A 16,573-nucleotide genomic window follows, 5' to 3' on the forward strand; every position below is an offset into this window, starting at 1 on the left:
GGGCTTCAGGGCAGAGTGGCAAAGAAAAAGCCATATCTGAGACTGACCAATAAAAGAAAAAGATTAAGATGGGCAAAAGAACACAGACATTGGACAGAGGAAGACTGGAAAAAAGTGTTGTGGACGGATGAATCCAAGTTTGAGGTGTTTGGATCACAAAGAAGAACGTTTGTGAGACGCAGAACAAATGAAAAGATGCTGGAAGAATGCCTGACGCCATCTGTTAAGCATGGTGGAGGTAATGTGATGGTCTGGGGTTGCTTTGGTGCTGGTAAGGTGGGAGATTTGTACAGGGTAAAAGGGATTCTGAATAAGGAAGGCTATCACTCCATTTTGCAACGCCATGCCATACCCAGTGGACAGCGCTTGATTGGAGCCAATTTTATCCTACAACAGGACAATGACCCTAAACACACCTCCAAATTATGCAAGAACTATTTAGAGCAGAAGCAGGCAGCTGGTATTCTATCGGTAATGGAGTGGCCAGCGCAGTCACCAGATCTGAACCCCATTGAGCTGTTGTGGGAGCAGCTTGACCGTATGGTACGCAAGAAGTGCCCATCCAACCAATCCAACTTGTGGGAGCTGCTTCTGGAAGCGTGGGGTGCAATTTCTCCAGATTACCTCAACAAATTAACAGCTAGAATGCCAAAGGTCTGCAATGCTGTAATTGCTGCAAATGGAGGATTCTTTGACGAAAGCAAAGTTTGATGTAAAAAAAATCTTATTTCAAATACAAATCATTATTTCTAACCTTGTCAATGTCTTGACTCTATTTTCTATTCATTTCACAACATATGGTGGTGAATAAGTGTGACTTTTCATGGAAAACACAAAATTGTTTGGGTGATCCCAAACTTTTGAACGGTAGTGTACATGCTTTGCTGAAGGGTTGAGCAACAAGGCACGTGCCTGGCCCAAGGCCGATATCTCACAGAGGAATACAGTGTGTGGATGACATCAACACTAAGCTAGGCAGTGGTGGGGAGAGGTTAAGGTGGAGTCTCTAAGGTCTAAGGTTTAAGGTGTGTGTTTGAAATTAGCGGGAGGGGGGTGACTGGATTGGGACTGGGGTATATTCAAAAGTCAGAGAGTGTTGTTAACATGTCACAAGAAGAAAACTACAGGCTACACCCTTTGGAGAAGCTCAAAGGGTTTCAGCTCCTATATCATTACAATCCACATTGGGGTTTCCTGCCTTGTAGACTTTATGATCGCACTTTCCCTTATTTTAAACTTGCTGGAGCACATATCAGTGATTACAAGCATGACTAGCAGGCTCCTAGTTTTGCACTCTGTTCCCATTGCACTCCATTCCCCAATATGTGCAGTAGACAGAGCTAGAAGGCTGTAGGAACAGTTGCTTTGCTTGGTTGATGTGTGCTTCATGGTCAGTCCCAGTGCAAAAGCTGTTTGGGTACCTCCATCAAGTGTTGGCCTGAGGCAATGGGAGGTTTTCATTCCTAAACCCCACTGGAGCTTGATAACTACAGTGCAAATTCTGCCAGCAGACCCGTATCCTTAGTCCCACCCATTACAGGGCATTGTAACTGGCTTTTGGTTGTAGCGCTTAAATTAGAAGGGCAGATTTGGTAAATTTTGTGCTAGATTTTCCCATAACACCGTGCTGTTACCTAATGTGACCATATCAGATTATTTTCTTCATACCCTCTCCATGGTGGTGCTGTTAAGTATCTGACACATGTCTCATCTGGAAAGTGCTAATCTTTTATTTCTTCATCAACAGGTTTGTTTTCATACTGTGAATCCCAGCATAACATATTAATGTGCAGGCCATGCACAGATTTTGGTGTAGCACCAGCGAGATAATCTAGCAGTAGCCTGCGTCTTTTGGAGAAAGAAGACTAATGTCCTGGACACTGTAATACTGAGCAACATATCAATCCATATGAAACATTAACTAAACAAAATTAAACATTAGATAATGTTTAGCGTTGTAATTTGACACCTATCACGTTGTCTTCAACATTCAACAGGCAACTTCCTTCCTTGTCATCTTCTTCTGTTTCTTTTGTGGCTGACTTGACACATTTCCTGTGGGTGCCATTACATTTGAATATTTGAAAACTAGGTGGAACATCTAGTTATGCCTTCATATCATTGGCTGTTGACTGAAAATATCACAAAAAAAAAAGCACAGTAGCAGCCGTGTTTTCCATGTTGATAAATGTGGACTACAAACGGCTATGATCAACATCAGCCAAAGTTGGTTTGTTTTATGTTTTTGCTTAATAGCTTAATGGCCACTAGTTTCTCCAACTGCTGACAACATGCTTGTTGTTTCTACTTTTGCAGCACAAGCACTTTGAGAACTAAATAATATGACTAAGCCTTTCAGTTTTATATATGACAGCAAATAAAAGACCATCACCACAGTTTGAGTAACAATGGGTCGACTATTGTTCCCTCTAGCACACTAAAATAAGACTTTTGAAATTTGAACTTGTAATTGACAGTGTTTATACAGTCCTTGTTAACAAGTTTCTGCATTGACATATATTTAAATATGTAATAATACATAACATAACCACTGGGCAGTTTGAGTCATTAATCAAATAGACATTTCAATTTGAATGTCATACACATCCTATCAGCCTTTTATTCCCAGGCCAAGAAATGTAACGTTGCTTAAAAAATAACATGACAATTACACAGGGCCAGGCCAATGGAGACTTTGCACAGCAGTTCTGTGCTATCAGTAATTATCTAGCACTACAGACTGTCCTTCAGTGTGTCTTGTTATTGCACTGATAATGCTGTTAAGTTTGACAGGCCGTATCAACTGAGCCAACACTCACACACCCCTGTAAACCAGAACAAACCACAGGCATATCACTCTGTCCAGTGGGTTGGGAATTAACAGAAATTTCACCTGATCTAACTTTTCAAGAAATACTTTGTAGCCCACCAAACTGTCGCCTCAACACTTATGAGAAAAAGAAGGAAAAAAACTTTCTGATGATATGGAACCGATAAGTCAGTACTCAGAACTGCATGATGCACTGAGCGCTTTCAGAAGTAAAGCACTTTGTGCAACATGAGCTCCACAGTCTAAGTGTAGTTGCTAACAAAGTGCTCTCTATTTGACCTACATTAAGCTGCATTAGCGGTCCCATCTAAACATTCAACACACCAGCAGAGTTTTGAAGTTCCTCTTGCACCAACAGAGATAGACTGCATGACAGCATGTGATGTTTTCTGTTGCCTGGGGGGGGGGGGGGTGACGACGTGAACAGAGGAGCAACGTGTGATTTTCCTTGGCTTGATGTGGCATAAACCCCAGGGTTTAATATTGACTATGAACACTAAAGCATTGAATGAGGTGCTCATGAATCTCTTACCAGATTTTAAACTTGGAGATAGTTTTAAAAAAGCACATTATCTGCATGGAAAGTGGGGAAATAAGTGCACTGTTATGAAAGTTGTAGCAACTCACTATGAACACTAAGGTTGAGGTTTAACCCTTGCATGTCTATGACATTCCTCGACAAGCTAACTAGCTCAGTGTACGCTACTAAATAATAACAATGAACATGTCGGAATACCCACCAGCTTTTTGTTTTTACCATCATCCTCGTTAGACTTCTTTTTAGATGGTTTATTTGGGTCCTCCCCACCGCTCGCCTGATCCATTTTCTTTTTCTTTTTCAAAACTTAGTTCCTTGGAAAGTTACTTAGATAACCCGCAAAAGTCAACTCCACCAGCACACTTTAAAAAACCATCCGGGGTTCAGGTCTTCTCAAAAGCCATGCCATCCGAGTAAAGAGTTTGGATTTTTCTTTCTTCTAAGGTGGATTGCTCCAAATAATTCCTCAGTAGTATCCAGACGTCAAATGGGAATGGGCTAGTCGACTAATAAGAGGTGTGCGGTAGGGTCCTGGGCTCTCTTCAGCCGAGTGGTGAAGTCCAAGTTCACACGTTAGGAAAGTGGGTCTGAAAAGAAACAGAAGACACGGTAAACACAAACGTTAGAGTAACTGCTGTAGTAGGCAGTTGGTCACATATTCTGTGATTATTAACACGTGTGTCCCTGAATAGGGTAACTATTACACACACACACACACACTCTCTCTCTCTCTCTCTCTCTCTCTCTCTCTCTCTCTCTCTCTCTCTCTCTCTCTCGCTCTCTCTCTCAATGGGGACATCACATGGGAAACATATATATCACACATATCAAGAGGTTAGCAACACACAGTCAAAAGTGTGGACTTCGACAACGCGACGATGTTTCCGCTAGACAGGCCCGTTTATTGTGAAAACAGACCGGATTATTTCATAAAAAAAACTTAAAACACCGTGGCACTTGTATTGTATTTGCCGACTAAATGTTGTCCGATAGACATGTTCGGCGACGTGCGATATGCACCGACAAGGCAACGATTTACGACACAACGCAGCCGTGAATATGACATTTTACAAACAATTTTATTATACACGAAAATCACCGTTGTTCTCTGCTTAGGCTACTTTACAAATACTGCTCATTTGCCCGCGCTTACCTACAAAGCCAACAAGTACCCCTCGGATGTTATTCATTTTAGCAGACACACATATACATGACTGCATACCATATTATATAATATTAAATAAAATTTAACAATATAATAACCTGTCAAAGAAAACTCACAAAATCCCATCCAGAGCTTACTTACCCTCGCAGGCAAACTTGAATGCCAGGCCCACATTAGTTCTGCCCATAAGCCATTCTGATTGGCCAAAACGCCGGGGACAGGGCAGAAATTCGAGCGATCATTGCTCGAACTGCTTAGCAATCAGAAGGTTGGCTTGGCGTCAACGCAGAGGAGGAAGCAGGCTAGTGTGACGGAGAGGTCACACTGATCTCACATACACTGGATAGGACTCTGATCGTCACAAGGATGGATTCAACGGTTGAACTATGTAAGGCCGCATGTGGATACAAAGAAACCGCGGCGCCAAGCATTGTATGTGTGTGTGTGTGTGTGTGTGTGTGTGTGTGTGTGTGTGTGTGTGTGTGTGTGTGTGTGTGTGTGTGTGTGTGTGTGTGTGTGACAATCAATTAACTAGAAAAATGCTTTTCCACAGAAAAAGCGTGTGAATGCCGAGCTGCTGAAAGAAATCGCGAAAGCACTGCTGAAAATGGATAAATAGGAAAAGTCAGAAAGTCACTAGCCTACCTGAAATACCTAGAAACTGAAATGTGAAATGGCTGAATATTTTCAAAGTTTTAAAGGCATAAAAAACTGAAAAATTTGTCACAATGTGCTAAATACATAAATAGTTTGACTGTTGAATGGTTTCTGTAGTTTAAAGTATGAAAAAGTGGAAGTGGTGCAAAGATTTCAAAGTGCTCCCAGTCCCATTACAAACGCACACAACAAGGCTGTAACAAAACTTGTAAGCATTTGCAGCAATGGTTTATGTATGGAAAAGGTTTGAATAGTCTGAAATATGTGACCCCCGCTGGTAAAAGAGTCCCCAAGTAGGCCTAGGTCATTGAACTGCAAAACCTGACCTGAACATTGTTCTTCTAAAAGAAGAAAAAAGAGCTACAGTACATCAGAAGAAATGGTCTTTATTTGTTATGAGAGGAGGGGTAGAATGAGAGGAGAGGTAGAATGAGAGGAGGAAGGGTAGAATGAGAGGAGGGGTAGAATGAGAGGAGGAATGGTAGAATGAGGAGGAGGGGTTGAATGAGAGGAGGGGTAGTGATGAAGATGAAGGGTAGTGATGAAGAGGAAGGGTAGTGATGAAGATGAAGATTAGTGATGAAGAGGACGGGTAGTGATGAAGATTAAGAGTAGTGATGAAGAGGAAGGTTAGGAAGGAGGGTAAGAAGGTTGTAGGAAGGTAGGATAGCAGGGAGGTTGTAGGAAGGAAGGTAAGAAGGTTGTAGGGAAGCAAGGTAGGAAGCAAGGTAGGAAGGTAAGAAGGTTGTAGGAAGGATGGTAGGAAGCAAGGTAGGAAGGTTGTAGGAAGGTTGAAGAGGGAGGAAGAGCAGTTAAGAAGTGGCAGAAGCTGATCAAATCTACCAGGTGTTGAAAGTTGACAGTAATTAGGCTGGCAGTTGAGTTTCAAATTGATATGTGATGTCACAATAGGACTGAACATTCTAACAGGCAAAGTGTATGGCAGAATTGCTAAACTTTAGAGCTGAATTGTTCAAAAACTATAAAATATTTTTAAAATCTGAATATGATTCTGAAAGAGCTGAATGTCCTGAACTGTTTAAGCTTTAAATGGGGTTTCTAGCTCAAAAGGTGTAGGAGGAGATACAGTTCAAAGGTGATGAGGGTTTCAACCTTTCCCCGTAGACTTCCATTGTTTTGAAAAAGTAAAAAAAGCTTAATATGTCTAAAAGTATAAAAGATTTCAAAAATCGAGCCTTAATGGGCTTAAAGAGATGAACATTTTGATACCTGAATGGTTTCAGTGGCTAAAAGTATGAAGGAGTAAAAGAGGTGGAAAGGTTGCAAAAGTCCCTCATTGACTCCCATTCAAAAAATGTCTGAAAAAAGTTGAATATTTAAAAAAGTTCAAAAGGTATGAAAAATCTGAAAGGGGAGCACTAATGTCCTTAATGAGTTGAACATTTTGATAGTTGAATGGTTTCAGTAGCTAAAAGTATGAAGGAGCTACAAAGTGTCAAAAATGGGCAGAACAAAAATAAATAGATAAAGAACTGCAAAGAATGAGCTTAGTTAAAACTGTTAAACGCTGTTATTTAAAGCTGAGATCCACAATTTTTCCTCCTTAATAAATTGTTATTTTATTATTCATATGGATCATGGTGTCATGGTGTCAGGTTACGTAATTCTGACCAGCAGCCTTACCACTTTTGGAGACACTCTTCATTCCCCGTTTAGCATCCATCCATTATCCAAACCGCTTATCCTGCTCTCAGGGTCGCGGGGATGCTGGAGCCTATCCCAGTCATTGGGCGGCAGGCGGGGAGACACCCTGGACAGGCTGCCAGTCCACCACAGGGCTCACACACACACACACACACACACACACACACACACACACACACACACACACACACACACACACACACACACACACACACACACACACACCTAGGGACAATTTAGTACGGCGGATTCACCTGACCTACATGTCTTTGGACTGTGAGAGGAAACCGGAACACCCAGAGGAAACCCACACAGACACGGGGAGAACGTGCAAACTCCACACAGGATGACCCGGGATGACCCCCAAAGGTTGGACTACCCCGGGGCTTGAACCCAGTTCCTTCTTGCTGTGAGGTGACTGCGCTAACCACTGAGCCACCGTGCTGTCTAACATTATTGAAAAAAATTTTGTCGGGTTGCGGCATAGGTAGATTATGAGACGATTGGCCCCTGGGCCTGGACACGTAAGCGCCCCCTGCCCCCAGCAGGGCAGGTACATTGATTTGCAGCCAACAGCACAATAACTAAATTATCCTGTACTTCACCAGGATTTACAGCGTACATACGCACATTTAACGGCAACAGCGTGTTAAGTATGACATGCCTATAGCTTCCTTCAGTTGTTCAGTGGGACTTTTGGGACTCTGTTATTGACATGAATGACTATGCCCTTTGACTATGTGATGAGAAATGCAAAGTTAATAACAGTGACTTCACACAGAAGGTACCCTGGGCCTGGGCCCAATAGGCCCATTCGGTAATCCACCCATGGGTCGCGGTAACCGGTGCAGCGGCAAAACACACCCATTTTGGAAACAACGCCAATGGGAAGAAATGGTTGATGGCGATGCTTCTGTTGGACACACAAGCGATATTATTGTAGAATAGAGTTCTGATATGTTTTGATTAAGTTGATAATACAATGCATTGATCCTAGGATGCTATTTTTACTAGTGTGTGGACTTACTGCTGAGCTTAAGGCACACAAGTGACAATGGCTGCTATACTTTATTTGTAGTCTGAGCAAATCTTTTGCAACAGGGTATTTCTGTCTGTCTCCTACATCAAACTACATTGGAACATTGTTGTACCTTAATATTGTCTGTCCAGCAGAGTCGCCGCATTGTCATAAAGTTTCAACTGGATAACAAAGCAACAAAAGTTGCAGATTGCAGCTTTAATCAAGCAGTCTTTCGTTATCTCACTGAAGTCTGTTTTAGGCTTGTGGGAATATGTAAATAGGTTATTACATAACTAGGATACAGTTCATATACTGTAGTTACATCATTTATATCAATTATGGTTAACAAGCCTGGTATGTAAGGCAGATCAGTCTGGGTTCTTTGCACCTCATTAACACAACAAATTGCTGAAAATGTTGAAATTAGATCTGTCAACATCACATGCATAGCTTAAAGTGAACGCACATTCACATATTTTACATGTACTGTAACTAAATAATTGTGTGTGTCTGTGTGTGTGTGTGTTTGCAACTATGACATGTTTGTGCAAATAAGCCTCATGTAGCAATGCCATTTTTTAAATCTCTCTTTAAATAAAAATCGAATTAATAAAATAAACCTAAAACAGCTATGGCCTACAGATAATAAAGGACCCAAATCAGATTTTCCTGCATTTATCACAGGTTCTTTGAGTAGTACCATAATTCCTGAGGCAAGATTGCCATGCAAGGTATCTGGTTACTGGAGCAGAAAAAAATGTGCCTTTTAATGTTCACAGTTTGCAGGTGCAGCCTTCCCACAGCAGTCTATTGATAACTGCCCCTCTGAATGATCCACTGAGGGCAGTGATGTGGTGTGGAATGACAATGGTCAACTTCAGTTCATCAAAATCAGAAGTTATCTAATACATGACACAAAATGTCTTTTTTTAACATAGTGGGGAAAATTGTAAAAAATCAGACACATTCAAGTGAGCTATTACGAAATGTACTTTTTTTTCTTGAAACATTATTCAAGAAGGACATTCTTTGAGCTGGAAACTTGCTGTTCCTTGAATAAATGACCTGATAATCACCAGAGGGCACATTGTGCATTTGGCATGGAAAGAGCACTATCTAGACACTTTAGCTGATGAGCATATTATATCTGTTCCCTCAGCTGCATGAGTATATCGTCATTGCTTGCACAGTAACATTTTGTGCTGCTTGGAGTATTTAATATGGGACAATTACATGGTGATAGTATGCTGAATGAATATACATTGACATATGTATAGAATCCACCACCAGATATATATCTTGTCTCCCTCCACTTGCACTTATCATCAGGCCCTATATTATGTGTGTGCCTGTCTGTATGTGAACTTGTCATATTTCTTACCATATTATTGAATCATATTGTATACGTATGTCCCTACAATAATCACACAAGAAAACCAACTTCCTGTTACTTAATTTTTATTTTGATAGTATTTCTTCTGGGTGTGTGTGAGTGTGTGTGGGGGCATTAGTTAAATGTTGTTAATGAGTAAATTGTGGCAGGATGAGGAAAAAACAAAGGAGACGAAGGCGAGTTTGCTGTTTATTCCTCAGCTCCAAAACCAAACTACAGCAGGAACAACCCTGCACCAGCAAGCCCGGGAATGTAAACCACGCCCCCAACTCACAGTCCTGCTGGGTGAGAGGCATAGCCCCTAGTGTCCGCCACACAGCCCCCCCCCCCCGAACACCCAGAAGGGACTCCTGGAAAGAAAAGGATAAACGGCCGGACGGGGTCGAGGAGAGGAACTCCCAGGCAAAAATTCCCCAGGGACGCGGAGCGGCTGACCGAGCACCAGCTCAGCGGGCGAAGCGTCGAGGTCCTCCTTAGGAGCCGAACGCAACCCGAGCATAACCCAAGGTAAACGATCCACCCAGTTACCATCTGAGAGCGCAGCGCTGCCTTGAGCGACCGGTGAAAACGTTCACACAAGCCGTTAGCCTGAGGGTGGTACGCGGTAGTGCGGTGTACCTGCACACCCAAGGATCGCGCAAGTGCCGACCAGAGCTCTGACACGAACTGGGGCCCCTGTCTGAGGTGATATCTGACGGAGCGCCGAAACGGGCGACTCAGGAGGAAAGAAAAGCGCGTGCAACATCCGAGGATGTTGTGGAGGACAGAGGGACAGCCTCTGGCCACCTGGTGGTCCGATCCACCATTGTGAGCAGGTGCGTAAAACCCTGTGAAGAAGGTAGAGGGCCCACCAGGTCCACATGCACGTGGTCGAAACGTCTGGCCGGGATCGGAAACGGTTCGAGGGGCAACTTAGTGTGCTGGTGGACCTTAGCGCGCTGGCACGCTACACATGCAGCGGCCCACCCCTTGACGTCCTTGCGGAGGCCAGGCCAGACGAACTTGGAACCGACCAACTCCACCAACGCCCGAACTCCAGGGTGCGAGAGGGAGTGAATCGAATCGAAAACTCGACGGCGCCAGGCCACTGGAACAACGGGGCGGGGACGGCCGGTGGAGACATCGCAGAGGAGGGCAGGACTGCCTTCCTGCATCACAGCGTCCTCCAGCTTGAGGCCAGTACGCGTTGACCTAAGGGCAAGGACGTCCGGGTCGCTGGGCTGGTCGGCAGCCATAGCGGAGAAATCCACACCGAGGTGCACAGGACACACAAGCACACGTGACAGACAATCAGCAACATGGTTGGACTTCCCGGCCACATGTTGAATGTCCATTGTGAACTCGGAGATTGCCGCTAGGTGGCGCTGCTGACGAGCAGACCACGGCTCAGTCACCTTGGACATGGCGAAAGTCAGCGGTTTATGATCCACATAAGCCGTGAATGGGCGACCCTCCAGCAGGAAGCGGAAATGCCGGGTTGCAAGGTGCAGTGCCAGCAACTCCCGGTCAAAAACGCTGTACTTACGCTCGCTATCTCACAGTTTGCGGCTAAAAAATGCGAGTGGCTGCCACGCATTCGCCACACGCTGTTCAACCACAGCCCCCACGGCTATGTCAGACGCATCGGTTGTTAAAGCTATGGATGCCGTGGGTGTGGGATGGGCGAGGAGGGCAGCGTTAGCCAGGGCACACTTAGCTCCGTCAAAGGCCTGGACCCGTTCGGGAGTCCAGTCGACAGGGTCGTTAGCCTTCTTAAGCCGCAGGGCTTCGTAAAGTGGCTGAAGGAGGTGGGCAGTGCGAGTGAGGAAACGGTTATAGAAATTCACCATGCCCAAGAATTCCTGCAATGCCTTAACAGAGACAGGGCGGGGAAATTCCGCCACCGCTTGCACCTTAGAAGGCAACGGGACCGCGCCTTGCGGCGAAATGCGGTGACCCAAGAAGTCAATCACCGGCAGTCCAAACTGACACTTGGCCGGGTTGACTATCAGGCCGTGTTCGTCCAAACGACGGAAAACCTGTTTCAGGTGCGCCAGGTGCTCTTCAGCTGACGGACTGGCCACTAATATGTCGTTGAGATAAACGAACACGAAATCAAGGTCACGCAACACCGAGTCCATCAGCCTCTGAAAGGTTTGCGCAGCCCCCTTCAAGCCAAAAGGCATGCGCATGAACTCAAAAAGCCCAAATGGGGTGATCACTGCTGTCTTGGGCACGTCCTCTGCGCGCACGGGAACCTGATGATAGCCGCGCACCAGGTCCACCTTAGAGAAGATAGTGGTACCTGCCAGGCGTATGGAAAAGTCCTGTATGTGTGGGATGGGATAGCGGTCATTCGCGGTGACGTTGTTCAGGTGGCGAAAGTCGCCGCAAGGCCGCCACGACCCATCCGCCTTGGGCACCATGTGAAGCGGCGAGGCCCACGGGCTGTTGGAACGCCTCACTATACTCTGACGCTCCATGATGGCGAACTCCTCCTTAACTATATAGCCAATTTCACCGTGTCGAGGCGCCGCGCGCGCGCAAAAACTGGCGGTCCCAAAGTGGGAATGAAATGTTGTACCCCGTGTTTAGTAACCGCAGTGGAAAAGGCAGGTGTAGTCACCGATGGAAAATCCGCCAGCAAACGCTGAAAAACATCCCCTTGTGGTGGACACGTATTGGGGACAGAATTCAACCCAGGAACTAAGGGGTTAAGTCATGGTTGCCCTGGCAGGTTAACGCAGGGTTAAGTTATGGTTGTCCAGCCAGTTTTCTGGTTATTCTTGCCACCTCCGCTAAGTCGAGCTGTGGGTTTTGTTTGTCTCGCTGATTTACCGTGGATTAAAGAAAGTTGCCTACACGGCTAAAGTATGAACCTACGGTCTTCTCCATTACTTCGGCTCTACACTGGTGACCCCGACGTCGGTTTTCGGATAAGTTTTCTGAAACCACACACATTATGGCTACGAACGCCGTTGCAATTAAACTGCCGGAGTTTTGGGAGTCTTCCGCGGCTACATGGTTCGCGCAGGCTGAGGCACAGTTCGCGCTCAGAGACATAACAGCAGACGAGACCAGGTACTACTACGTAGTGGCAGCGCTGGGGGGCGCTACGGCTTCCAGGATAAGCGGTTTCATAACCAACCCACCGGCCGATGGTAAATACGCCGCACTTAAACATCTCCTCCTTGAAACTTTTGAACTGTCAACAACGGAGAGAGCATGTCGCCTCTTCGCAATTCAGGGCTTGGGAGATGGCAAACCATCGGAGCTAATGAGCAGGATGTTAAACCTACTGGGTCAAGAAAAGCCATGTTTCCTGTTTATGGAGCTGTTTCTGCGCAACATGCCGCCCCACGTCCAGACTGCGCTCGCTAACTCCACCATCACTGATCCCCGTGAGCTGGCAAAGGAGGCTGACCGATTCTTCGTCGCTACACAACGTTCCTCCCATGCCGGGGTGCTGGCTCCTACCTTCACTGGCCCCCCGCCGACATCGCGGGCGTGGCCCGACGGTGGCGCCACAGCATCAGACCGCTACAAGCCCTCTGGACTCTGTATGTACCACGCTCGATTTGGTGCGAAAGCTAAACGGTGCCGTTCCCCTTGCAACTACAGGCCGACGGGAAACGAGAGGGCCAACACTCAGTAGTGGCCATGAGTGTTGGCGATACGAGCAGGCTACTCTTCATCCTCGACACCATCTCCGGTCGGCGATTTCTTTGTGACACGGGCGCACAGAGAAGCGTGCTCCCTGCTACTGACGTCGACATCATGGGCGGGGAGCGGGGCCCCCAGTTGGCGACGGCTGACGGCAGCCCTATCCACACCTACGGCGTGCGGTCTGTAGAACTGTGTTTTGGTGGACAACGTTTCACGTGGGAGTTCGTCATGGCCAATGTAACGCTTCCCCGCCTCGGAGCTGATTTTTTGTGCACTTACGGTTTGCTAGTGGACATTCAGAACAGCCGTCTGGTCGATGCCTTAACCTTCTCCTCCTTCGCATGTACGCGGAGGGAAGCGGCCTATGCAGGTCTAGCCAACTCTCTCTCAGAGGCAGACAAGTTCAACCGCCTCCTCGCTGAGTTCCCTGACCTCACCCAGCCTACCTTCTCTGCACCCACCGCTAAGCATGGGGTGGAGCATCACATTGCTACGAAGGGGCCCCCAGTCTACGCCAGAGCCAGGCGTCTCGACCCCGCCAAACTCGCCATTGCCAAGTCTGAGTTCGAGCACCTGGAATGCATGGGGATCATCCGCCGCTCTGACAGCCCGTGGGCGTCCCCACTCCACATCGTCGCTAAGCCTGATGGAGGTTGGCGCCCATGCGGGGACTACCGCCGACTAAATGACGCCACCACGCCTGACCGCTATCCTGTCCCGCATATCCAGGACTTTTCTGCAAACCTGTCTGGCAAATGCGTCTTCTCAAAAGTCGACCTGGTCCGTGGTTATCATCAAGTTCCCGTGCACCCCTCAGACATCCCCAAGACAGCGGTGACAACCCCATTCGGCCTATTTGAATTCCTACGAATGCCATTTGGACTCAAAAACGCGGCCCAGTCCTTTCAGCGGCTGATGGATTCAGTGCTCCGTGGCCTTCCTTTCATCTTCGTCTATTTGGACGACATACTCATCGCCAGCGCCTCCGAGGAAGAACACCTGTCCCATCTTCATGCCCTCTTCACACGCCTCAGCCAGCATGGGCTGATCGTCAACCCGGCGAAGTGCCGGTTCGGGCTGACAGCCATTGATTTCCTCGGGCACCGCATCACTGGGGACAGGGCAGTCCCCCTGCCCTCAAAGGTGGAAGCGGTGGCGGCCTTTCCGCGCCCCCAAACAGCTCGTGCGCTCAGGGAGTTCATCGGGATGGTGACATTCTACCACCGCTTCATTCCTCGAGCCGCCTTTATCATCCGGCCACTGTACGAGGCGCTGAAAGGCATGTCCCCCAACCAGGCGGTCGACTGGACAGCAGAGCGGGACCGTGCGTTCACCGAGACTAAAGCTGCGCTCTCCCAGGCTACCCTGCTAGCGCATCCTTCACCTACAGCGCCTATTTCCATAACCACGGATGCATCGGACTATGCTGTTGGTGCGGTTCACGAACAGTGGGTGGGGGGGGCTTGGCAGCCTTTGGCCTTTTTCAGTCGCCAGCTTACACCCCGAGAGCGCAAGTATAGTACTTTTGACAGGGAACTCCTCGGTCTCTGGCTCGCCGTCCGGCATTTCCGTTTCCTGCTAGAGGGCCGCGAGTTTACTGCGTACGTGGACCACAAGCCCCTCACGTTTGCCATGTCCAAGACGGCCGAGCCATGGTCCGCTCGCCAGCAGCGACAACTCTCCTACATTTCGGAATTCACTACCGACATCCAGCACGTTGCTGGTAAGTCTAACCAGGTAGCTGACTGCCTCTCTAGGGCAGTGATTGGAGCGGTCCACCTAGGCCTTGACTATGCACAGATGGCTGCTGACCAGGCCACGGACCCGAGCATCCTCCGTCTCCGGGCCTCCGACACGGGGCTCCGCCTGCAGGACGTTCCTTTCAGCGACACAGGTGTCACCCTCCTGTGTGACGTCTCCACAGGACAGCCCAGGCCCATCGTCCCGCACAGCTGGAGACGCCCCGTATTTGAAGCTGTGCACGGCCTCTCTCATCCAGGCGGTAAGCCATCCGTGCGCCTGACCTCTGCTAAGTTTGTGTGGGAGGGACTTAAGAGAGACGTGAACGCGTGGGCCGACTCGTGTGTTGCCTGTCAGCGGGCTAAGATACACCGCCACATTAAGGCGCCCCTGGAACGCTTCGCAGTGCCGGAGAGACGATTTGACCATGTCCACGTCGACCTGGTTGGTCCCCTACCCCCCTCCCATGGGTTCACCTACCTCTTCACTGTGGTGGACAGGACTACGCGCTGGCCTGAAGCTGTTCCCCTGGCATCCACGACGTCTGCTGATGTGGCCCGGGCTTTTATTGGGTCGTGGGTCTCACGTTTCGGTACGCCTTCCGACCTTTCATCTGACCGCGGGCCACAGTTTACCTCAGAGCTATGGAATGCTGTGGGTGAGGCTCTGGGCGTCAAGCTTCATCGCACTACCGCCTACCACCCTCAGGCGAACGGCCTATGTGAGCGCTTCCACCGGTCCATGAAGGCTGCGCTTCGGGCTACTCTCAAGGACTGCAACGGGGTCGACAAGCTCCCATGGGTCATGCTGGGCCTGCGGACCGCCCCGAAGGAAGACCTACAAGCCTCCTCTGCGGAGCTGGTGTACGGCACGCCGCTGCGAGTCCCAGGCGATTTCATGCCCAATGCAACGCGTCCCTGGTCAGCTGTGGACCAACGAGCCTCCTTGCTGGATGGGGTCAGAGCTTTCACACCCGTCCCTACCGCCCAACACGGCGCTCCGGTGTCCCAGGTGCCCCCAGGTCTGCAGTCAGCGGACTACGTGTTCATCCGTCACGACGCACACCGCCCCCCTCTGCAACCCCCTTATGACGGCCCCTTCCGCGTCCTGGAACGGGGAACTAAGCACCTGGTGGGGGATTTTGGGGGCACGGCCGAGCATGTTTCAGTGGACCGAGTTAAACCTGCACACCTGGACTTGACGCAGCCGTTGGAGTTAGCCCAACCTCCTCGTCGCGGTCGTCCCCCGGCTCCGCCTCCTCCCCCCGTGGAGGCCCGAGCTGCCTCTTCTGCTCCTCAGGCCGACCTCCACAGGCCCGCGTCAATGCCTCCCACAGACACTCCGGCCCCTGTTATCCGGAGCCGCCGCGGACGGCCTGTCGTCCACCCGCGCCTGCCTGACTTCGATTACTAGGGCGAATTCTGGGGGGGCTCATGTGGTGGACACGTATTGGGGACAGAATTCAACCCAGGAACTAAGGGGTTAAGTCATGGTTGCCCTGGCAGGTTAACGCAGGGTTAAGTTATGGTTGTCCAGCCAGTTTTCTGGTTATTCTTGCCACCTCCGCTAAGTCGAGCTGTGGGTTTTGTTTGTCTCGCTGATTTACCGTGGATTAAAGAAAGTTGCCTACACGGCTAAAGTGTGAACCTACGGTCTTCTCCGTTACTTCGGCTCTACACCCTAATGCTAAAAAGTTAGCGTGTGTTAACGGCCCGGCTCACCCTGTCTCGCACGGAACAGTGGCGAAATACACAGCATCAATTAAACGGCGGTTTGCAACATCAACCAGCAGACCATTAACACACAGAAAATCCGCGCCGATAATAGGAACAGTAATGGCGGCGACTACAAAGTCCCACTCAAAATGGCGCCCGTGGAAACAAACAGTCACCAACCTTGTGCGAAACGTCGCAATGGAC

The 16,573-nt window shown here is 48.5% G+C and overlaps 1 protein-coding gene across 5 annotated transcripts in view; it reads right to left on the minus strand.

The window, feature by feature from the left end:
• diaph2 (diaphanous-related formin 2) overlaps positions 1-4,694 on the minus strand; it is a 621,385-nt gene extending 616,691 nt beyond the window's left edge. For 4 of the 5 annotated variants that reach the window (XM_056275993.1, XM_056276006.1, XM_056275999.1 and 1 more), the window contains exon 1: positions 3,571-4,088. In XM_056275993.1, the coding sequence (XP_056131968.1) occupies positions 3,571-3,654 (84 nt within the window). In that variant the 5' untranslated portion in view covers positions 3,655-4,088. Of the gene's footprint in view, positions 1-3,570; positions 4,089-4,674 lie in introns of those variants that run through there. The other variant, XM_056275983.1, reaches the window with a different exon arrangement.
• Between the last annotated feature and the right edge of the window lie 11,879 nt (positions 4,695-16,573).

Source organism: Lampris incognitus, chromosome 1, assembly GCF_029633865.1.
Source record: "Lampris incognitus isolate fLamInc1 chromosome 1, fLamInc1.hap2, whole genome shotgun sequence".
Lineage (NCBI taxonomy): Eukaryota > Metazoa > Chordata > Actinopteri > Lampriformes > Lampridae > Lampris > Lampris incognitus.